General features: G+C 44.8%; 1 protein-coding gene across 2 annotated transcripts in view; it reads left to right on the top strand.

Moving 5' to 3' along the window:
• Positions 1–24,424, top strand: part of ltk (leukocyte receptor tyrosine kinase) — a 109,393-nt gene extending 84,969 nt beyond the window's left edge. The window contains exons 12-30 of one of the 2 annotated variants that reach the window (XM_024428590.2): positions 1,807–1,905; positions 2,153–2,327; positions 3,210–3,360; positions 3,574–3,693; positions 4,084–4,240; positions 4,731–4,913; positions 9,258–9,356; positions 9,960–10,112; positions 10,380–10,490; positions 12,924–13,110; positions 13,279–13,369; positions 19,064–19,128; positions 20,572–20,701; positions 20,867–20,964; positions 21,057–21,149; positions 21,391–21,492; positions 21,638–21,772; positions 21,914–22,004; positions 22,092–24,424. In XM_024428590.2, coding sequence (XP_024284358.2) covers positions 1,807–1,905; positions 2,153–2,327; positions 3,210–3,360; positions 3,574–3,693; positions 4,084–4,240; positions 4,731–4,913; positions 9,258–9,356; positions 9,960–10,112; positions 10,380–10,490; positions 12,924–13,110; positions 13,279–13,369; positions 19,064–19,128; positions 20,572–20,701; positions 20,867–20,964; positions 21,057–21,149; positions 21,391–21,492; positions 21,638–21,772; positions 21,914–22,004; positions 22,092–23,123 — 3,272 coding nt within the window. In that variant the 3' untranslated portion in view covers positions 23,124–24,424. Of the gene's footprint in view, positions 1–1,806; positions 1,906–2,152; positions 2,328–3,209; positions 3,361–3,573; positions 3,694–4,083; positions 4,241–4,730; positions 4,914–9,257; positions 9,357–9,959; positions 10,113–10,376; positions 10,491–12,923; positions 13,111–13,278; positions 13,370–19,063; positions 19,129–20,571; positions 20,702–20,866; positions 20,965–21,056; positions 21,150–21,390; positions 21,493–21,637; positions 21,773–21,913; positions 22,005–22,091 lie in introns of both variants that reach the window. The other variant, XM_042325480.1, reaches the window with a different exon arrangement.
• Positions 24,425–24,473: the final 49 nt, after the last annotated feature.

Here is a 24,473-nt window from a genome sequence, read left to right as displayed (position 1 = left end):
TTATGCTAATTAGATTTACACAGGGGGCGCGGACATCGACTCTAGGGGGTTAAAGGCCAACTGGATGTTGGCTATAAGCTCATATTGCCAATATCACTGAAGTGTAGCATTCACCTGAGGGATGCCATGAAGTTTGGATAGGAGCAGCTGAATACAGTCCAAAGCATGTGTGTCTAGTTCTAGGAAGGACATTCAGTGGAGAGCAACGCCCTATTAGAACTACTGATGCATCCCCATGAAGTTGCAAATGAGACCTTTTATCAAATCCAATAATATTTTATTGGCCACATTCACATGTTTAGCACATGTTTAGCAGTGTAGCTAAATGCTTGTGTTTCTAACTCCAACAGTGCAGTAATACTAACAGTTCACAACAATACACACAATACACACAAACTTAAAAGTAAAAGAATGGAATTAAGGAATATATAATGAGCAATGTCGGAGTGGCATAGTCTAAAATACAGTAGAATAGAATCCAGTACACACATATGAAATGAGTAAAGCAAAAATATGTAAACATTATTAAAGTGACTAGTGTTCCATTATTAAGTGGCCAGTGATTCCAAATCTATGTATATAGGGCAGAAGCCTCTAAGGTGTAGGGTTACGTAACCGTGTGGAAGCCGCACAGTGATGGCTATTTAACAGTCTGATGGCCTTGAGATAGAAGCTGTTTTTCAGTCTCTTGGTCCCAGCTTTGATGCACCTGTACTGGCCTCGCCTTCTGGATGACAGCGGGGTGAACAGGCAGTGGCTCGGGTGGTTGTTGTCCTTGATGATCTTTTTGGCCTTCCTGTGACATTGGGTGCTGTAGATGTCCTCGAGGGCAGGTAGTATGCCCCCGGTGATGCGTTGGGCAGACCGCACCACCCTCTGGAGAGCCCTGCGGCTGATGGAGCATTTCTTATGACTGGAAACAATAGAGCTGTTGAAGCACAGTCAAAGACAGAGAGGAGTCTTAACCGAAGAATGATGCACACAGATGCGATGGCTAACCACGGTTTCCAACGCAGCTGGAGTGCTCCCCAGGAGGCCCAATGATCCACACACTGGCTGATTGCTTCTGAAAGAGGGAAACCGACGTAGAATGCATCTCCCCGGGATTCGAAATCTGCAATCCGACAATAAAATTGTACGCCAACAATGGGTTCCAGTGTCAAGTTATTGTCACGCTCGAGGACACATCTTCTTCGCTCCATCGATTCTTCTCTACCATGAAACTCTTTGGTCCGAACTCTGGAGAAGCCTGCCAACATTAGTTTAATTTGATAGGAATTGACAATGCGGTTAGGTAAATGTTGGGAGAGAGGCGGGAGGGCTTGCAGAGTCTGGTGCAAGGCAAATGGTTCTGGTGGCTGCGGGTTGTCGACGCCAGACAGGCACCAGTTGGGCGTGCTATGATCGGCACGCAGATTTATCGGCCCTATTACGTTTTACTGTAGCACATCTCCAGAATTCCACAGCTAATTACAGCTCCTAAGTCATAACCTCCCTTATATTGTCTCCTGCTAAGAGTTTCACGATGTCCTCCCTCACAATTATTACTTATCTCCTGAAGCCTTGGTCTTTCTCCACAAGTCTGTCTGTCTTTCTTATTCTATCTCCTCAATCCTGCACCTCATGCCTCTTTATATACTCAACTGGACTGTATCCTGCCCTCACAAAAACACATCTATGCTCTAAATCCTATCTCTGTCTCCGTCTTTGAAGAAACCATAATTAATAGACGTCGTATGAAAGAGAATGCTTTTCAGGTCCGTCTGTAGACTGTAGAGATAAATGTGTCTGTCTCCCTCCTCTCAGATCTCAACTCCCTGCTGCTCGGACACAGATTCCTCCATGAAATGGACTCCATCAGTGAACTGGATTTCTTCAGCCCCCTCCCAGAGCCCTCTGCCTCAGGTACACTACCAGCTGTTCTAATGGAATATCTTTCGCCTTTCTATGACCAATGGCCTTTGCAATTTGATTTTCGTAGAGCTTTTCCCCTCAATTTGGCAAAATACACCAGGTGCATCCATTAAAGTAATTTCCTTTGATTTCCTGCGCAGCTGCTCCACTATATGTATGTCTCTCTCCTTTCCATGCAACACAGGGAGTTTGTTTGTTAGACTGACATGTGACTCATGTGTCTGTCTCCTCTCCTCAGAGGTGTCCCTGATGACCTGGTGGTTCACATCCTGTGGGGCCAGTGGCCCCCGAGGTCCCACCCAGGCCCAGTGTGACAGCGCATACCGCAACACCAATGTCAGTGTCACAGTGGGCAAGGAGGGTCCGTTCAAAGGAGTGCAGACCTGGAGAGTACCAGCCACCAACAGATACATGTGGGTGCACATTTGGCTGTTATTCTAATCTTGTAGAAATATGAAAGCTGTTTTTGCAATCGGAACACTCTTGCGCTAGACTAAACCCTCAGGTAAAGATGCTTGAAACAAGCCCCCTGACCAATGATTGCATCTGCACATCAGTATTGACAGCTGGCAGGAAGCAGCCTTGCCTGAGACATCAGTCAACTGAATGAATACAGGTTAAATACTACCATGTATCACATTCATGTCACGTATCCGCTAGACCTATAGAATATAGGCAAGTCTCTGTAGTGTCAAGATTGATTTCTACATTATCCAGGTTAGGAGAGGGGGGTCTTACATGGGATCAGACCGTGTGTGTGTGTGTTTGTAAGACTGAGGCAGAGTGAGAAGCGTGACTCACCAGCTGGAGGCATAGATTAGTCTGTCTGTGCTCACTGCTCACTCTCTCTTCCTAATCTGGCCCCTGCCAAGCCAGGGCTTTGAACTCATTTATTGTAGTTGCTGGTCTAGTCATGGGGGCATTTACAATGAGCTCCATAACGCTAGATGATAAAAGGGGTACAGAAAGACAAGAAGTGGGTATCAGTTCTCTGCTCTTCTTTGTTAGCATTGGTATGTTGTTGTCGGGGGGCTCAGCTGAGCTCTGATTACAGTAAAACTACAGAATATTCACCCTGATTTCATCTGATGATACAAGCTGATGATACAAGTCAGTCAGGCAAAGCCTTGGTATTGCCAGTCTGATGCACTATAGAGACCAAACCAACATGGCTTTTTTGCCTCCTTTCTGCAATGCTCACTTTTACTTAATTGAGTAGCCACTGTTATAAGGTCACCCAAGCACCAAAAATGGCCTTCAGTGGCCCCATCACATGTTTACTGTGCCCTCCTCAGGATCTCAGCCTATGGAGCTGCAGGTGGCAAAGGAGCAAAGAACCACAACAAGCGTTCCCACGGGGTCTTCATCTCAGCCATCTTCCCCCTGGAGAAGGGAGACATCGTCTATATACTGGTGGGACATCAAGGGGAGGATGCCTGTCCAGGGGTGAGTGTTAGAATGGAGAGTTAGGCCACCTGATATTATGGATGGATCACCTGCTCTTCAAAGTGTTTAGTTTTCTTTCAACGTTTGATTACTTCCTGGTACCTCGGGTGCCATCCAGAGAGTATTTTCCTCCTGATGGTAGGAAAATATAATTTCAGAGTAGCAGCCACTCTCTCTCTCTCTGATCTGACCATATCCATTTGTTCTCTGTAGAGAAATCCTCTGACACAGAAGATCTGCCTGGGGGAATCCTCAGTGATAGAAGATGAGTTCACTGGTGATGATTGGGCAGGTGGTGGAGGAGGCGGCGGAGGAGCCACCTATATTTACAACGTAAGAGTCCCTAAAAGGAGTCCCTAATCTCAACATAACTTGATTCAACTCTTTTCCGCCTTTACCTCATCTACACAAAATGAAAGCCACAATGTTGTCCATCAGCAGCAGATGTACTGTAGCTGCTAGATATGAACCGATTTGTAAGCTTCAAAACAGTTCTGAAGGAATTCTAAAAGATAATTTATCATGGTCTTTCTCTACAGATGTAGTTACAAGCAGTAGAGATCAGAGGTTATGTTAACTGGTTTGTATCACAAGAGCCCTTTAACCTAGAAGTTGTATGTCTTTGTAATGCTGGACTGACCCCTAAGTTGCATGATGGACTATGACAGAGGGTAGAGGGGTGCTCTGAAAGCTTTTACTGTGATTGACTGTGACCCCTGCCAGATGGAGGGTGGAGTACTGGTGCCTCTACTCATAGCAGCTGGTGGTGGAGGTAAAGCCTACCTGGAGGACCCAGAGAGCAGCTTGGACCAGATTCCTCTGGAGCAGTATGAGAATGACACAGTGGCCGCCAGCTCCAACGGCAAGACTGGGGCAGCAGGTTGGTAGGGTTGCCTTTACCTCACCCCCTCCATGTGGCCCTTCCCCTGATTCTCTTCACAGAGCTGGCGATCTGCTCCCTGAAAACATATGGCTTTCATTCCTCTGACTGCTAAAGCTCCTACTTGAGTGTCTTCAGGAGACAGGACAAGAGTGTGTCAGAGAAAGGGCAGGAGTGCATGTGTTTGTATCAAGAAGCTGGCCCTGTGTCTGGACTGGTTATCCATTGGGTCTGCTTATAATCTTGGTTGCAGCCTTTTGACTTATACAACTGTTGAAAAGGGAGAAACGGCATACTGTATATGGCAGTACAATGTCAGTGTTCTTGGAAAAGCTTCATGGAACATTCCCAGTAAATCACCTTTGACCAGCAGGGTCTTATGGAGCTATTATCGACACATCTTATGCAAACATTGATGGAAGAAGTGTTTAGAGAGCGTGATGGCTAAATAAGGGGTGTGTGTGCGTGCCTGCGTGTGTGTGTGTTGCAGGGGGAGGTGGAGGTTGGAAGGACTCCTCCAGCCACTTGTGGGCAGGGAAGTCTCTCCTGGAGGGGGCCGAGGGGGGTTCCTCCTGTCCCCAAGCCTTATCCAAACTGTCCTGGGCCACCTTCGGGGGGTTTGGAGGGGGAGGGGGAGCCTGCACTGCTGGAGGAGGAGGCGGCGGATACAGAGGTAAGCTCACACACACACACACACACACACACACACACACACACACACACACACACACACACACACACACACACACACACACACACACACACACTAATAATACTAATATTTATTTACTGCTTTCCTATGTGTTGTACTATACTGTTATTATAGGATGAATCTGACAAGATATTTATGCTGGAGAATTTCCATTGGCCCCAAGGAAATGGGCACATTGATAACATTCACTGCTTTTCGGTCTTTATCTAGTATGATTTACTAGTTGTGGATTGGTGACATAACTCACTGGCCGTTTTGAATGTACTGATATTATGAGACAGTTTAAAGAACGTTCTATTTCATTGATTGATAAGATTGGGTGTTCCACTTGGCTCCTCTGCAAAACATGATTGAGAGGAGATGGGTCGTTCCATGAAAGAATGCCTTTGATATTTTAAGTAGATGTTGTGCAGCAATATTGCATTTTAAAAGCCTGTCATATTAAATGAGGTCTCATTTTTTAAATCAATAAAGACTTGTTTCATCCCTTACGGAAAAACCACATGATTTCACATGTGGAATGTCCATGTTTGGCCTGTGTGAAATCATGTCAAACTATGTGTTTTTGGAACACTTCACGTGATGATATTTCACATGAAGTTTCACTTGGATTTTCACATGTGATCACATAACCTTTATATTTTTTACATGAGATTTCACAGGTGATGTCCTGCAAACAAAAATGAGTAGTTAGGATACACACACAAACTGTACAGTGGCAAGAAAAGGTATGTGAACCCTTTGGAAATACCTGGATTTCTGCATAAATTGGTCATAAAATTTGATCTGATCTTCATCTCGGTCACAACAATAGACAAACACAGTCTGCTTCAACTAATAACACACAGACAATTATATGTTCTCATGTCTTTATTGAACACACCGTGTAAAAATTCATGGTGCAGTGTGGGAAAATTATGTGACACCCTTGGATTTAATAACTGGTTGACCCTCCTTTGGAAGCAATAACCTCAACCAAACTGTTTCTGTAGTTGCTGATCAGACCTGCACAATGGTCAGGAGGAATTTTGGACTATTCCTCTTTACAAAACTGTTTCAGTTCAGCAATATTCTTAGGATGTCTGGTGTGAACTGCTTTATTGAGGTCATGCCACAACATCTAAATCGGCCCCAAACCATGATGCTCCCTCCACCATACTTTACAGTTGGGATGAGGTTTTGAGGTGGTGTGCCTTTTTTCTCCTCACATAGTGTTGTGTGTTCCTTCCCAAGCAACTCAACTGTAGTTTCATCTGTCCACAGAATATTTTGCCAGTAGCGCTGTGGAACATCCAGGTGCACTTCTGCAAACTTAAGACGTGCAGCAATGTTTTTTTTGGGACAGCAGTGGCTTCTTCCGTGGTGTCCTCCCATGAACATCCTTCTTGTTTAGTGTTTTACGTATCGTAGACTCGTCAACAGAGATGTTGGCATGTTTCAGAGATTTCTGTAAGTCTTTAGCTGACACTCTAGGATTCTTCTTAACCTCATTGAGCATTCCGTGCTGTGCTCTTGCAATCATCTTTGCAGGACGGCCACTCCTAGGGAGAGTAGTAACAGTGCTGAACCTACTCGATTTATAGACAATTTGTCTTACCGTAGACTGATGAACATCAAGGCTTTTAGAGATACTTTTGTAGCCCTTTCCAGCTTTATACAAGTCAACAATTCTTATGTCTTCTGCAATCTCTTTGTTCGAGGCATGGTTCACATCAGGCAATGCTTCTTGTGAATAGCAAACTCAAATTTTATGAGTGTTTTTTTTATAGGGCAAGGCAGCTCTAACCAACATCTCCATTCTCGTCTCATATATATATCAAAATATATCACTAGCCACTTTAAACAATGCTACCTAATATAATGTTTACATACCCTACATTATTCAGCTCATATGTATACGTATATACTGTACTCTATATCATCTACTGCATCTTTATGTAATACATGTATCACTAGCCACTTTAACTATGCCACTTTGTTTACATACTCATCTCATATGTATATACTGTACTCAATACCATCTACTGTACTATTGCCTATGCCGCTCTGTACCATCACTCATTCATATATCTTTATGTACATATTCTTTATCCCCTTACACTTGTGTCTATAAGGTAGTAGTTTTGGAATTGTTAGCTAGATTACTTGTTGGTTATTACTGCTTTGTCGGAACTAGAAGCACAAGCATTTCGCTACACTCACATTAACATCTGCTAACCATGTGTATGTGACAAATAAAATTTGATTTGATTTGAATCCAGGTTAGCTGACTCCTGACTCCAATTAGCTTTTGGATAAATTATTAGCCTAGGGGTTCACATACGTTTTCCAACATACACTATGAATATAAAGCCCTGTTAATTTTGTTATTTTGACAAAGTCATTTCTGAAGAATATTATTTATTAAATGTTACACTACATGATCAAAAGTATATGGACACCTGCTTGTCAAACATCTCATTCCAAAATCATGGGCATTAATATGGAGTTGGTTCCTGCTTTGCTGCTATAACAGCCTCCACTCTTATGGGAAGACTTTCCACTAGATGTTGGAACATTGCTGCGGGGACTTGCTTCCATTCAGCCAAAAGAGCATAAGTGAGGTCGGGCACTGAATTTGGGCGTTTCGACCTGGCTCGCAGTCAGCGTTCCAATTCATCCCAAAGGTGTTCAATGGGGTTGAGGTCAGGGCTGTGCAGACCAGGCAAGTTCTTCCACATTGATCTCGACAAACCATTCTGTATGGACCTCGCTTTGTGCACGTGGGCATTGTCGTGCTGAAACAGGAAAGGGCCTTCCCCAAACCGTTGCCACAAAGTTGGAAGCACAGAATAGTCTAGAATGTCATTGCATGCTGAAGTGTTAAGATTTCCCTTCATTGGAACTAAGGGTCTAGCCTGAACCATGAAAAACAGCCCCAGACCATTATTCCTCCTCCTCCAAACTTTACACTTGGCACTATCCATTGGGGCAGGTAGCAATCTCCTAGCATCCAACAAACACAGATTAGTCCGTCAGACTGCCAGATGGTGAAGCGTGCTTCATTACTCCAGAGAACGCATTTCCACTGCTCCAGATTACAATGGTGGCGAGCTTTACACCACTCCAGCCTATACTTGGCATTGTGCGTGGTGATCTTAGACTGGTGTGCGGCTGCTCGGCTATGGAAACCCATTTCATGAAGCTCCCAACGAACAGTTTTTGTGCTGACATTGCTTCCAGAGTCAGTTTGGAACTCGCTAGTGAGTGTTGCAACCGAGGACTGATGATTTTTACGTGTTACGCACTTCAGCACTCGGCAGTCCCGTTCTGTGAGCTTGTGTGGCCTACCACTTCGCGACTAAGCCATTGTTGCTCTTAGATGTTTCCACTTCACAATAACAGCACTTTCAGTTGACCGAGGCAGGACTAGCAGGGCAGAGATTTGGCGAACTGATTCTTTGGAAAGGTGGCATCCTATGAGAGTGTCACGTTGAAAGTCACTGAACTCTTCATTACCGGACATTCTACTGCCAATGTTTGTCTCTGGAGATTGCAAGGCTGTGTGCTCGATTTTATACACTCGTCAGCAAAGGGTGTGGCTGAAATAGCTGAATCCACTAATTTGAAGGCTTGTCCACATACTTTTGGTGATGTAGTGTATGTCATTCTCATTGAAAGCAAGTCTAAAAAGCGGTAGATCTGTTCTATATGCGCTATTTCTATGTTTTTGTGTCTTTTACTTTGATGTTTTGTACACCAGTTTCAAACAGCTGAAACTACAAAATGTTTGATTATGGAAAATATATTTCACAGTTTAGATGGTAAATTGATTCTCTACACTATACTTGCTTGTTTTGTCACATAAACTGAAATTAGGCCAACTATTGGATTTTTACATTCAATACCCTCTGTCAAAAGGGGCTTTATGGCTGATTTGATAATTAACCTGTATTGGTCAATGCTGCTACTTTATTTGGTACTTAATAGACATTTACTATCGTATTTTTAAAAATGTAACCTCTTGAGATGGGAAAACGTTTTTATGAAGTTGAACGTGTTCTTTATGAAAACATTTTTTAAACCAAATGACACTTTTCAAAAGGCACCGAATTGGTTGAATGATCAAGATATGAACAGATTGATTGAGAGACATTTGATTTCTTTCAGCATCGTTAATATACCATACATACTCTCCCTCTACCCAGACCTTTTTTGTTCAAAAGGAAGATTGCCACTTGTTAGCAGATGTGCAGACAATAATAAGCCATTATTATTAGCTCAAACATGCACTTATCTTTAATATCGTGTTTAATCTAAATCAAGGAGGCGATGCCGCGCTGACTGATGACATCACAGCGGGCGGTCAGGATGGCATCTCCTTTGTTCATCCCATGGGGGAGATATTTCTCCAGCCGCTGGCAGGTAAGGCTTTCTCCTACTACATCAGTGTCACTGGAAGCCAGGAGGGCGCAAGGAAAGAGCCCTGGCCGTAACAGAGGTCTGTGTGTCTCTATCACCTGACTGATTCAGTGGGAGAAGTAGGGAAGGGCGCCTCAATCCTCAGACACCGGTGACCTAATTGATAGCCTCACGGATCTTGTTGATCCTGGCGCCATGCTGTCTTCTTTTTAGCCGCTGAAAAACAGGCAGCCAATCAATTCTTTACGGCATGACAATGTCATTTGTGGCCAAAGCATGTGCTGCCAATGCTGCCCGGAATACAAAGCAGTTCTCTTTGTAGTGAAAGACATGACAAAAACACAAACTAAAACAGATCAATTGATCCATGGTCATGCAGTATCGACATTACAGTGAAAACATGATTAGGTTTAGTTGACCATAGCTAAGAATTTAACTCCAGTGTTTGACGATGTTATGAAGAAGAGATACAAAGATACAAAGATTGTTAAACGTCATCTCTTTTTAGTCATACATATGGCTAGGTTGACCAGTGCTTGTGCTACAGCATTGTTCTTGTGAGATTCATGTGGTGATGTAATGTCCTCTGTCATCCTCTCCACTCAGCCATGGAGAGCCATGGAGAATGTGAGATCAAGGTGCAGCTCAATTGCAGTCACTGCCAGACCCAGAGCTGCAAACGAGACGAGGACACTCGGCTCATCCTCTGCCTCTGTCACAACGAGGAGGTGCTGGCCAGTGACAATGTCACCTGCACAGGTAACTTCTGTACAGTCATGGAAATACCCTAATTTACTGGATGTGTTTTGGGATCATGAATGCAAAATTTAAAAAATGAGTCCTTGAGAATTTCTGCCAATCTGTTTCTTATTAAATGGTACAATCATCGAATAAAATACACGGAGGAATGGAATGCATGGTTGTTAACGACCTCACTAGTATTTCCATTGTCTTTGAAACATTCTTATAATCTTAGTGGTTCTCCATCTTCCCCTGCTAACCCTGACCTCTGACCCCCCCCAGCAGCCCCTCAGGGCCTCACCCCAAAAGGCCAGCTGTCCCTGTCCCTCATCCTGGCCGTGGTGGCATCTATCGTGGTGACGGGCATCGTCCTGACCTGCGCCAGCCTCACCATCAGTAAGAGACTCTTCCAGTTCTGTGTGGACTCTGTGCCCTCCACCTTTCACCGCCTGTGAGCTGTGAGCTTCTCTCCATGCCGACGATACTGTATTTAACTTTCAGAATGAAAGCATCCTAAAAAGGCAGGACGCTTAGCATTTTAAACCAAGCTGTGGTTTAATGTGTTCTATTTGAGGGAAATGTGACATTGGATGAGAGTGAATGGCAGAAGTCCACGATTCAACACAGCAGTCAAAAACCAGCAAGATACTTAATTGTAGAGAAAGGCAGAGCTTGAATATAAAATAACTCAGAGACTTGACAGAAAGAGTACATGAGGTGGCCTTTTAGGAATGTAGGCTTATCATTTTCCACAGTGACAATAATGGGTTTGTCTTGCAAGCCCTTGGGCATTATCTTTATTTCAGATTTCAAGCCTGGTGGAGACTAGACATATTTGAACTGTGATACACATCATTTTGGAGGGGCTTAAGGGATTACAGTGAGACTAACCACCATTCACTCTTACACTATTTCAGACCACACAATCTAAGACATTTATGTTGGAGTGAAGGGGTTAGCTAAGTATTCAGTTAGTTGTGTGGCACATTGGGATTGATGGTCCTGATTGCGTGCAATAACATATACTGTATATCTATTCATGCTTCAAAGGGCGCATTGGACATATCTCCAGTAACAATTCTTACCCTCTACTGTATACTTGTTTTATAATCACATTCAAGGTGAAACATGGCTTCACCGCTTAATGCTAATGATTGCACAATTACCCTGCTAAAAGGAACGATTAGGGAATTAGGAAAAGGACTGATATGAACCTTTAAATTGTACCTTTGATTATTCTGCTTTGAAGAGTGAAAGAGAGAATAATCATCGATTCTCCTAATATTAGTGTCTAACTTTGTCTTGCCAATAGGCAATGATCCATATCATATTGAATGCTGCTACCGTGTTATGTGTGTACTTAATGTGTGCGCATGCAAACATTTTTTTTTTTTAACCAATTGTCTTATTATTTTTTGGGGGGGCTAGAAATGTAGGACAGTGAGGGATTATCGGATGTTTCTGTTTGCACTGCCCCCTTTTTGACGCCCGTGTGCTGCGGTAAGAGCGGAGGTCAGCTCTGTCCGTGTGCTGCGGTAAGAGCGGAGGTCAGCTCTGTCCGTGTGCTGCGGTAAGAGCGGAGGTCAGCTCTGTCCGTGTGCTGCGGTAAGAGCGGAGGTCAGCTCTGTCCGTGTGCTGCGGTAAGAGCGGAGGTCAGCTCTGTACGTGGAAGACTTCTTTTCCAGACAGTGCTGATTTTAAAGGAGTGTCTAACCATGGAGTGTCTTACCATGGCAGAATGTCAACTTTTAAGCTTTAAAAGCACTGTGGTGGTGACTCATCACTATGCATATGCCCTGTCAGGATCCAAGCATTACTGCTTTGCTGCGAAATGATCTTCTCTAATCCCCTATACCTCTCTCATATAGTGTACATCTCTCAACCGCGGAGGAGTTAATACTACCAATAACAATAGAGTGTCGGGATATGAACGATTAACTATGTGATTACTGTTGTCCGTGAAGGCAACAAACCATCCATCTATGTCAGTATGAGATACAGATATTTAGAGTTTGACTTGTGCACGAACTGTAACACACTGTGCCATGACTGAAGTGTAACTGTACTTTCCCCCCCAATGCTAAATAAATAAAACCCGTAATTAACACAAAGTTTCACCGTGAAGTGAAAGTCCCTCTGGATCTGACGACAGAACGTTCCCATGAGCCTCAGAGGAAGTGATGTCGGAGCTATTAATTCAGAAAACATACTGTACAGTGTCAGTAAATAGTTTCCCTATATCCTAAACACACAACATGCGTAACACACAACATACAACACATACACACTCAACCCAACACAAAATCCTTAGCCCTGGGCCAGATGGTTTATGCAGCCCCACAGTGGCCCATGGAGAGGGCCCTTCCAGGGTGGAGACAGACCTCAGACACTTAACAGTGTCTCTTCACCTGAGCTCTCCCCCATTGTAGGTTGGTAGTCTGTCCACGGGCCCCCCACTCCTCCCCCGAGTGTCGCGTCTGTCTGCACCTGCAGCTCGACATCACAGCAGAGGGCACCTCTCACCTCCACGCATCGCCCCCCCAGGGCCCCCACCCAGCCCTCCAGGCAGACTACCAACCTGCATCGAGGCCGCGGGCCGCCTCCACGGAGGGTGAGTCCTCGGTCCTCAACTCACAGACTGTTAGCTAGTCACTGACTGGACCAGGGCCAGAGGCCAGAGGTTAGAGGACAGACAGACATCAGGGTAGTGTGTCTAATGCAGCGCTAGTGGGATGTTGTCTCTGATAGTTACAGTATAGCAACAGTTTGAAGCCGAGGGCTGTATCACAGTAACCAACCCCATCTTCCTGGTCTCTCTCTCCCCTACAGTATACTACCGTAAGAAGAACCAGCTGCATGCGGTCAGGCTGCGTCTCCAGAGTCCAGAGTACAAGCTGAGTAAGATCCGGTCATCCACCATCATGACAGACTACAACCCAAACTACTGCTTTGCTGGCAAGGCTGCTTCACTGAGCGAGCTGAAGGAAGTACCACGCAAGAACATCACCCTCCTCAGGTAGTCCACACACACAGCGAGGCTGACACAGCAGAGACCTATAAGCTATTAAGTGCATTACATGATCATTTATTTGTAGTAGTGTGCTATGTTCAAGTCACTTCAGGTTTTGACTGGACTCTGGAATTAAGCTCTTTGTCATCTGTCTGGCTTGGTGTGTGTTTGCAGGGCGTTGGGCCATGGAGCATTTGGGGAGGTGTATGAGGGCCAGGTTCTAGGGATGAATGGCGAGAACACAGCCATGCAAGTGGCCATAAAGGTCAGTTCCTCTTCCTCCGTCTCCGGTACTCGTCCATGACTTGAAGCACATTAGCACATAGCAGTTGAAATGAAGTAATTGCTTTTGGCCGTGCATATGACTGAATGTCTTAAAAACAGGAGTAGAGAGAATATTGGTAACCTTTTTGACCAAAAATATATTCCTCTATGGTAGTTTTCCTTGACATTTTCTTCATTATATGTACTGCTGGTCTGTTGCATTGAGAACTGTCTGGATGTCGACAATAACAAGGTCCCCTTTTTGCCTCTGTGTTGTAAGCAACAATGACGTGCAGACCTGTAATCGAACAAAGGAGATTGTGCTCGTGACCTTTAAATAGACTTCAACACGGATCTAAATGTCGTTCTATTAGTCTCTCTGTTTCGCTGTGACACAACATGTCTGTATGTATTGCTTCTGCTTGGAAAAATGCATGATGCAAGTCAAACAATGCGCGATTACGTGATCATTTAAGAGTAGGGTTAAAATCAGTGGAGGCTGCTGAAGGGGAGGACGGCTCATAATAATGGCTGGAACGGAGCAAATGCAATGGCATCAAAACACATGGAAGCCATGGAAACCATATGTTAAGATGTATTTGATAACGTTACACTTATTCCGCTCCAGCTATTACCACAATCCAGCCCTCTCCAATTAGGGGAAATGTAACATAATTGCATCACACATACCATAGACGTTGACATTAATGAATTAATTAATTCAGCTACATATATTAATGAATTCATTGATTTTCCGAGAAAACAGGGTGTGAAAATCAATCAATAAAATGTATTTATGAAGCCCTTTTTACATCAGCCGATGTCACAAAGTGCAATACAGAAACCCAGCCTAAAACTCCAAACAGCAAGCAATGCAGATGTAGATGCACAGTGGCTAGGAAAAACTCCCCAGAAAGGCATGAACCTAGGAAAAAACCTAGAAAGGATCCAGGCTCTGAGGGGTGGCCAGTCCTCTTCTGGCTGTGCCGGTGGAGATTATAAGAGTACAGTTGTGGCCAAAAGTTTGGAGAATGACACAAATATTAATTTCCACAAAGTTTGCTGCTTCAGTGTCTTTAGATATTTTTGTCAGATATTACTATGGAATACTGAAGTATAATTACAAGCATTTCATACGTGTCAAAGGCTTTTATTGACAATTACATGAAGTTGATGCAAAGAGTCAATATTTGCAGTGTTGACCCTTCTTTTTCAAGACCTCTGCATTCCGCCCTGGCACGCTGTCAATTAACTTCTGGGCCACATCCTGACTGATGGCAGCCCATTCTTGCATAATCCATGCTTGGAGTTTGTCAGAATTTGTGTTTTTTTTTTGTCCACCCACCTCTTGAGGATTGACCACAAGTTCTCAATGGGATTAAGGTATGGGGAGTTTCCTGACCCAAAATATCGATGTTTTGTTCCCCGAGCCACTTATTGCTCCAACATGCTGGAAATGCATTGTTCGTCACCAAACTGTCCCTGGATGGTTGGGAGAAGTTGTTCTCAGAGGATGTGTTGGTACCATTCTTAATTCATGGCTGTGTTCTGAGGCAAAATTGTGAGTGAGCCCACTCCCTTGGCTGAGAAGCAACCCCACACATGAATGGTCTCAGGATGCTTTACTGTTGGCATAACACAGGACTGATGGTAGCGCTCACCTTGTCTTCTCCGGACAAGCTTTTTTCCGGATGCCCCAAACAATCGGAAAGGGGATTCATCAGAGAAAATTACTTTTCCCCAGTTCTCAGCAGTCCAATCCCTGTACCTTTTGCAGAATATCAGTCTGTCCCTGATGTTTTTCCTGGAGAGAAGTGTCTTCTTTGCTGCCCTTCTTGACACCAGGCCATCCTCCAAAAGTCTTTGCCTCACTGTGTGTGTAGATGCACTCACACCTGCCTGCTGCATTCCTGAGCAAGCTCTGTACTGGTGGTGCCCCGATCCCGCAGCTGAATCAACTTTAGGAGACGGTCCTGGCGCTTGCTGGACTTTCTTGCGTGCCCTGAAGCCTTCTTCACAACAATTGAACCGCTCTCCTTGAAGTTCTTGATGATCTGATAAATGGTTGATTTAGATGCAATCTTACTAAAAAAGCCATATCCTTTTTTGCGTGTTTTTTTTGCAGAAATATCCTTGCCTGTGAAGCCCTTTTTGTGCAAGCAATGATGACGGCACGTGTTTCTTGCAGGTAACCATGGTTGACAGAGGAAGAACAATGATTCCAAGCACCACCCTCTTTTTGAAGCTTCCAGTCTGTTATTCGAACTCAATCAGCATGACAGAGTGATCTCCAGCCTTGTCCTCGTCAACACTCACACCTGTGTAAACAAGAGAATCACTGACATGATGTCAGCTGGTCCTTTTGTGGCGGGGCTGAAATGCAGTGGAAATGTTTTTGGGGGGATTCAGCTCATTTGCATGGCAAAGAGGGACTTTCCAATTATTTGCAATTCATCTAATCACTCTTCATAACATTCTAGAGTATATGCAAATTGCCATCATACAAACTGAGGCAGCAGACTTTGTGAAAATTAATATTTGTGTCATTCTCAAAACTTTTGGCCATTACTGTACATGTACAGTTGAAGTCGGAAGTTTACATCAGAGTCATGAAAACTCGTTTTTCAACCACTCGACAAATTTCTTGTTAACAAACTATAGTTCTGGCAAGTCGGTTAGGACATCTACTTTGTGCATGACACAAGTAATTTTCCAACAATTGTTTACAGACAGATTATTTCACTTATAATTCACTGTATCACAATTCCAGTGGGTCAGAAATTTCCATACATTATGTTGACTGTGCCTTTAAACAGCTCGGAAAATTCCAGAAAATGATGTCATGGCTTTAGAAGCTTCTGATAGGCTGATTGACATAATTTGAGTCAATGGGAGGTGTACCTGTGGATGTATTTCAAGGCCTACCTTCAAACTCATTGCCTCTTTGCTTGACATCATGGGAAAATCAAACAAAATCTGCCAAGACCTCAGAAAATAATAGTAGACCTCCACAAGTCTGGTTCATCCTTGGGAGCAATTTCCAAATGCCTGAAGGTACTTCATTACTGCCACTTTTAGTGAGTTTGGTACACATCCGGAGGACAGGGAGCCATTTATTATATTCAACATAGGAGGGCTAAGTACAGGAAATAGCTCTTTCAGTAGTTTAGTAGGAAGAGGTTATATTAGGCAGCTGGAAGGTTTAGAGTCCATTACTATTGCTGTGGAATGTGTTGAAATACAGGATTTAAAAAACCTGAGTCTCTCAATTGATCCAAGGTCCTGGCAGTTCTGTACAGACTGAGGACAACTGGGTTTTGGAGAAATACACATATTCAAAGAGGAGACTGCAATTATCTTTCTAATGCTCATGATTTTTTCGTCAAAGAAGTTCATGAATTCATCACTGCTGAAGTGAAGGCCATTATCACTTGGGGAATGCTTGTTTTTAGTTTGCGTTGCGTCAGTATTTTAATTTTTCTCAATCAATTTTGAAAAGTAGGCTGATCGAGCAGCAGTGAGGGCTTTTTCGATAATGTCCGTCCAAGCTAGTCGGAAGACTTCCAATTTAGTGGACCTCCATTTCCATTCCAATTTTCTGGAAGCTTGTTTCAGGGCTCCGGTATTTTGTGTATACCAGGGAGCTAGTTTCTTGTGACAAATGTTTTTTTGTTTTCAGTGACGTGACTGGATCTAGGATATTACGCAAAGTTAAGTTTAGATCCTAGGTTAGGTGGTTAACTGATTTTTGTACTTGGGTAGGTGGAGTCTGAAAGGGCATCTAGGAATCTTTGCGTTATCAGAGAACCTATAGGGTGGCTCTTGTTAATCCTTGGTAGGGGTCTGGGCAAATAAAATTGGTGGTCCAATAGTTTAAGATTATGAGGAAAAACATTTAGATACACTATCTATTCCACAGGAGATGGGAGGTGGACCTCCTTCAAAACTAGATCCAGGGTATGATTGTGACATTGTGTAGGTCCCGAGACATGTTGCACAAAACCCACTGAGTCGATGGCTCTGAAAGCCTTTGTAGTGTCTGTGGACTATTATGACTACGAGGTCCGATAGGAATTCAGGGAACTCGGTGAGGAACGCTGTATACGGCACAGGAGGCCTGTAAACAGTAGCTATAAAAAGTAATTGAGAAGTCTGCATAGATTTCATGACTAGAACCTCAAAAGACAAAGACGCAGTCCTTTTTTTCCCTCCTGTAAATTGAAATTTGCTGTCAAATGTTTGCAATACCTCTGCCTTTTGCGGGATGCGCAATGGATATGGTCATTAGAGTAACCAGAAGGATAGGCTTCCTTTTACACAGTCAATTGATCAGGCTTGAGCCATGTTTCAGTCAAGCCAATCACCTCAAGTTTATGATTCATTGACTATGACTGCCTTGGAAGTGAGGGATCTAACATTAAGTAGTCCTATTTTGAGATGAGGTATTTTCACTCTCTTTCAATAATCACAGGAATGGAGGAAGTCTTTATTCCAGGGAGATTGCTAAGGCAAACACTGCCATGTTTAGTTTTACCAGACCTAGATTGAGGCACATACCCAGTCTCAATGGAGAAAATTGAGCTGACTGTGCTATCTTTTGTGAGGGACAGAAATACGTTTTCAACCACTGATTCATTTGTGAGTCTGCTGTAGAGCTCATCACTCCCCTTTACTGGGAGGGGGCCAGAGACAATTATTCAATGCCAATATATATTTCTTGTTAAATTACACGCTGAAGTTATGTTGCACTTGATGACCTCTGACTGTTTCAGCCTAATTTGTGCTGATGTGGATAACAATATCCCTATACCATCTACACTCACCAGTTTTAACCTCAGCCAGCACCATCTTCAGATTAGCCTTTATCTCGGTAGCCCTGCCCCCCGGTAAACAATGTCTGCTGAACAAAAATATAAACGCAACATGCAACATTTTCAACGATTTTACTGAGTAACATACAGTTCATAGAAGGAAATCAGTGAGTTTAAATAACTTCATTAGGCCCTCAAAAATGGATGTCACATGACTGGGCAGGGGCACAGCTATGGGTGGGTCTGGGAGGCAGGCCCACCCACTTGGGAGGCAGACCCACTCGGAGGCAGACCCACTCACCGGGGAGCCAGGCTGAGCCAATCAGAATTAGTTTTTTTTTCTCCAGAAAAAGGACTTTATTACAGACAGAAATACTCCTCAGCACTCCCCCTCAGACGATCCCACAGGTGAAGAAGCTAGATGTGGAGGTCCTGGGCTGGTGTAATTACACATGGTCTGCGGTTGTGAGGCCGATTCGATGTACTGCCAAATTCTCTAAAACGACGTTGGAGGCAGCTTATGGTAGAGAAATGAACATGACATTCTCTGACATCAGCTCTGTTGCATATTCCTGCAGTCAGCATGCCAATTGCACGCTCTCTCAAAACTTGAGACATCTGTGGCATTGTGTTGTGACAAAACTGCACATTTTAGTGGCCTTTTGATTGTCCCCAGCACAAGGTGCACCTGTGTAAGGATCATGCTGTTTAATCAACTTCTTAATATGCCACACCTGTCAGGTGGTTTGATTACCTTGGTAAAGGAGAAATGCTCACTAACAGGGACGTAAACACATTTGTGCCATTGGGTGTGTCTCTCACTGCTCTGCTCTGAATAGGACCTGATTGGCCTGACTGCCTATTGTTACCTCTCTGCTCCACAGACTCTTCCAGAGATCTGCTCTGAACAGGACGAGATGGATTTCCTGATGGAGGCCCTGATTATGAGGTGCATTGGGCTGGAACACACGGCCCCATCCACTTCCTCCTGCACCACACACACACACACACACACACACAGGATGCATACTGTAACATAGCGTACCATGAGGCAGGCGGATGAGACCCAAACACTGTCATGCCATCACTTAGCGCTCAGCAGGCTAGTCTGCTGCCCTGTTTTGTGTGCTGCTTGTTTGGTTAACCAGCTCCCCAGCTATTTATCATAGTGAGTCAGGTAATTCATCCCTATCGAGGAGACAGCAGCTGGTTGCCAGAAGAACCTCGTCTCTCCTCCAAATGGAGCTCTGCTGAAAGCATTAAAAAGCATATCTGTCGAGCAGATGCTGTCGGGCTAAAGCAGGCATAACAGAGTACATAATAAGCAGCTTGGGGTAAATTGGGACCCGGAGTGTTTCCTGGCCATGAAATAACCCTAGACATACAGATGTAAACACAGACGCATGAATGTAGACACCACCACACAACATCACACATACTTTTGTAACAATCCGTGCTTAATTTGGAAATCGGGAGGTGTCGGAACAAAAAAATTAGTGGGTGAGCTGGGGAGCTCTAAGGTACCGGAACGCATGCGAAAAAAACACATCACCTGTATAATAAAGCCTGGCTTGCATGTAATCACATTTTATTTGTGTGGTGACATAGAGCAGTAGAGTAGAGGCACTTCCAGAAGTTGCACACATGGGGAACATTTTTAGTATCCTAGGGTCTGGGGGAAAATGTGGCCTTTCAATAAACAAATTCCATGCAATTGACAAATTGCAAATGACAGATTTGCCGAGCGTTCTCGACTTGTAGGCTATGCCTCGTTAATGGGCTACTATACACAATCCACAGCTAGGCTATTTATTTTTCATTTTTAAAGAAGCTATTGATCCTCTGTGGCTAAATTAGTAGGCTACTCTAAATTATTTCATTTATTTCTGGACAAACAGCAGTAATTCTATAACTTTTTCAAATGTATTTGAATTAATCAGGGGTGCTCCAGCTCCTCCAGAACCCTTCTCGTGGTTGTGATTATATATGTAAATAAATTAAGTACAACGCTGGAGAGCAGAGAGTTGCAGGCTCATGTCTATCAGAGAGAGGCAGAGAGATCATAGAAAATGAATCTCATTCTAGTTCTGTGAGCGATGAAGCCATGCTTCTCACACAGCCACACGTTGGTCTCAAACATAATGTTGCTCAAACCATAAACCCAGGCCGGCTGTACCCCAATCAACTCTTAGAATATTAGGTAAGGGCTGAAAATCTACTTTTTCATATTACGTTTATTTTTTGCCAAGAGGTACCGGATCTGGCCAAATAGTTTCAGGAATGAAACAGTCCAAAACGGAATGGTGCCGGATCCTGTGTACCCTGAAGATATTACAGCTGGTGTCTGGCCTGAGGCAGTGTATTCACCACCACTGTCCTTGTGTGTCCACAGTAAGTTCAGCCACCAGAACATAGTGCGCTGCATCGGGGTGAGTCTGCAGATCCTGCCCCGCTTCATCCTCCTTGAGCTGATGACTGGAGGAGATATGAAGAGCTTCCTGAGACAGAACAGACCCAAAACGGTCAGTAGCTTCCTGAGACAGAACAGAAACAAAACGATCATTAGCTCCCTTAGACAGAACTGACCCAAAACCGTCAGAAGTGGAGTGTCTCTCAACTGTTAAACAGCCCTGTAGGTCTGTGTAGGTAAAAGCCAGCAGTAATGGTTTTGTATGGTGTCTTTTCAGAGTCAGAGCTCCTCCCTCACCATGCTGGAGCTGTTACACGTGGCCAGAGACATCGCCTTCGGCTGCCGTTACTTGGAGGAGAACCACTTCATCCACAGGTTACTATGTCCTCCTACCACAACCTAAGCATGACCTTTTTGCATGCGGTATTCATATTACATTAAGAGGTATTCAATGTTGTGTGTTTCAGAGACATAGCTGCCAGGAATTGTTTGCTGACCTGCCCTGGGCCAGACAGAGTGGCTAAGATAGGGGACTTTGGAATGGCGCGTGATATATACAGGTACACTTAAACCACTAGTAGTATCTGTCCCGATAGCACAATCGGCATCTACCAAGCCTCTTGATCTTCATGACATGAGCTGTTTTAATTACTCTATTCTTTTTTTTCCTAGTTGAAATCTCAACGTATCTGTAGGATCAGTCTGGTCTCGCTCCATGCAGTGATGAAGACTCACTATTCCCATTGAGTTATATACCTAGAGGAGTTTGAGACACTAACCATGACTCATTCTCCCCCATAGGGCCAGCTACTACAGAAAGGGTGGCCGTGCCATGCTGCCCGTCAAGTGGATGCCGCCAGAGGCCTTCATGGAGGGCATCTTCACCTGCAAAACTGACACCTGGTAACCAGTTTACTCTTCTACATGATCCAAAGTTGATGTATCCAAAGTTGAATGAGTGGTATAAGTACATACGGCCAGTGTAAATGGGACAGCAACTGATTTCTCTTAGCAACTTTTTAAACTGAGCTCTGTTCTCCCTCTGCAGGTCATTTGGAGTATTGCTCTGGGAGATTTTCTCTCTTGGCTACATGCCTTACCCCTGCAAGACCAACCAAGAGGTTCTGGAGTTTGTGACGAGTGGGGGGAGGATGGACCCCCCGAAGAGCTGTCCCGGGCCTGTGTGAGTAGATCAGATTGAGCTGATGGAGAGTTGACTCTTGGTGGGAATTTATAATGCATTTACTGTTGTTGCAAGGCCTATATGCAATTTTAGACTTAAATCCATGATATTGAGTTTTTTTTCTCCCTTTCCCTTCTGTAGTTACCGGATCATGACTCAGTGCTGGCAGCACTGCCCTGAACACAGACCCAATTTCTCCACCATTCTGGAGAGGATCAACTACTGCACTCAGGTACTGACCCACTGGCAGCCAGGGATGCATTTCCTTTATAACACACCATTTTATATTTACCATTTATATTCTTGCTCTCCCACCCAGGACCCTGATGTGATCAACACACCCCTGCCTGTGGAGTATGGCCCCACAATAGAGGAGGACTTGACCACTGTGATCTGCCCTGACACCTCAGGCAGTCTGACCCCTCTGCTGGTGGCCCCCTCCCAGGAGGTCTCTCCCCAGCTCAGCAGCCTGGGTCTGGGCATTGGTCCCACCCCGCTGCCCCAACCACACAAGCCCCGTCTGCTGCTACATAGGCCCCAGCAGCTGCCTCAGGAGGTGGCCTCATACCGTGAGGCCCTGGAGCCCTGCTGGGCTGAGCCTGTCCCTGCTCCAGGGGTCTGCCCTGGGGCCTGGCTCCAACCTGAGCCCCTCCTCCAGCCTTGCTCCAGGAACAGCTCCTTCTCAGGCAGCCAGAGGCTCAAAAACAAGACCAAGAACCTGTGGAACCCAACCTATGGCTCGTGGGTGCTGGAGAGCTTTGGTCAGGGGAAGACAGCACTGTCTCATACCCAGTCCATGCCCCTGTCCAGCAGCTGCTCTGCCCTCCAGGCAGCACCCCCTACCTCCGAGTGCACCGACTCTGGGTGCGATGGCAGCCTCGGCCTCCCTGCCCCCAGCAGCCTGTGCTCCTCATCCCCCTCCTCGTCCTGCCAGACCCTTTCTGCGCCCCAGGGTGCACCCAGCCTCAGCCTGGTGTCCTCCCGGAAGGGCCCAGCAGGAGGCGCCAGTGGGGGCCAGGCAGTGGACCTGGCTAAGCTGCAGAGCTTCCCCTGTGGCAACGTCAACTATGCCTACGATGAGCAGAGCTACGAGGTGGAGAGACTGCCCCTGGTGGTGCCCAAAAGCCCAGAGCCCTGCCCCAGCACCAGCTGTGCCCCCAGCGGCTCTTTCTCCTCCTGCTCAGGGGCAGGCCTGGGTGCAGCCTCCTCTTGTATGCCCAAACTGCTACTGAAGCGCCACGCCAGCTATGGACATGAGGATGTGAGGAAGCACACCAAACCTGAGAAACCCACCCGGGACAGAGACTCAGGCTTCTCCCTGTCGGAGGACCTGAGCGTCACCCCTGTCTAACTGTGGCTCCTGGGGGGGAGAAGCAGAACCCCGGAACAGACCGCACAGATCAATGGCCACGCACAGGAACACACTACTGGAGACGGCAGCCATTTTGACCAAATAATTTTCACTCCCTTTTGTCTATTCATTGTTTTATTTTATACAGTTTTGGTGCAACTGATACATTCTAGTTAGCGTAGGCAATGAGAGAATTATATGAAAGGCACAGTAGCAGGAAAACACAAGAGTTTACAGACCGGAAGAGATGCTGCATTGCCAGGAGACAGGTGGTATGTTCTCTTCCTGATGTGGAATATGACACATCCCATGAAGGCTGTCACTGGCACAGAATCACATCCAAGCCTCAGTGGGTTTCTAGGCCCTTGCTGGATTCATCTGCACAGTCTCCTCTGCTTCGGGGCTCTTTTGTTAGTCCATTCCTTTCTTCTCTGTTTCTACCATTACCTTTTTTATCCCAACAACAATCCTCTACCCTTGAGCCCATAACATGCTCTCCATCCAGAGAGAGCACTACAGCTTGACCCTGTGCGCCTCTCAACGGTGCGTCTGTGTGACTTGTGGGGGGGGAGTGTTTGGTTCGTCACTGAAACGATGGATAATAAAGTTGTATTGTAGGTTTACACTGGGATTGACTGCTAAATCAATACTGTGAAGACATAAGAATCTCTGGTTCCCCTGTGCAGGTGATGGCAAGGCAGAAAGGAGAATTACATTGTGCGAGGATGCTATGACGGGTACAGTCTAGACTAGTGTAGGAGCTCCTTGCGATAATTATAATGACTTGTCACCTACAAGGTGCATGACCAATGTCATCTCGTTTAGTATTGTCAGTTATTTTGTAGATAGTGTTTAAATGTAGTAATTTCCACACTTATTTTCTTAATACTATCGTCTACTAATACTTTACCCTCTCTACGTGCATTTAATCAAATGGTGGCTATTCTCACTTTTTACTGAGGGTTTTAGAGAAACCTACAGCAGATCATGTGGTAGGAATTCCTCTGTGTCCATACTACTGAATTTCACCTTGGCAACACCAAAATATGATATACTATTATTTGACATTGGAATTCCTTAACCTGGACTAACTTCGTACATTTGAAGTGTATTTATGTTTGTACTGTACCTCCTACACCCAGCAGGGGTCAGCATCCTCATATGAAATACCAAATAGTTGAGGGCTTGTTTGCCATTTCCTTTTTTGATTTCTCAGTATTTATGTTATGAGCTGCAGTTAGTGGTACGGTTGCTGATGTACATGTTAGCTTATTACACTGAAATAAACATCGTTGACTGGATATTTTAGGTTACGATAATGTCCTGTGTTTCCAATGATGTAGGCTACAG

This window comes from Oncorhynchus tshawytscha, linkage group LG08 (assembly GCF_018296145.1).
Source record: "Oncorhynchus tshawytscha isolate Ot180627B linkage group LG08, Otsh_v2.0, whole genome shotgun sequence".
Lineage (NCBI taxonomy): Eukaryota > Metazoa > Chordata > Actinopteri > Salmoniformes > Salmonidae > Oncorhynchus > Oncorhynchus tshawytscha.
This window is presented reverse-complemented; position numbering and strand designations above follow the sequence as displayed.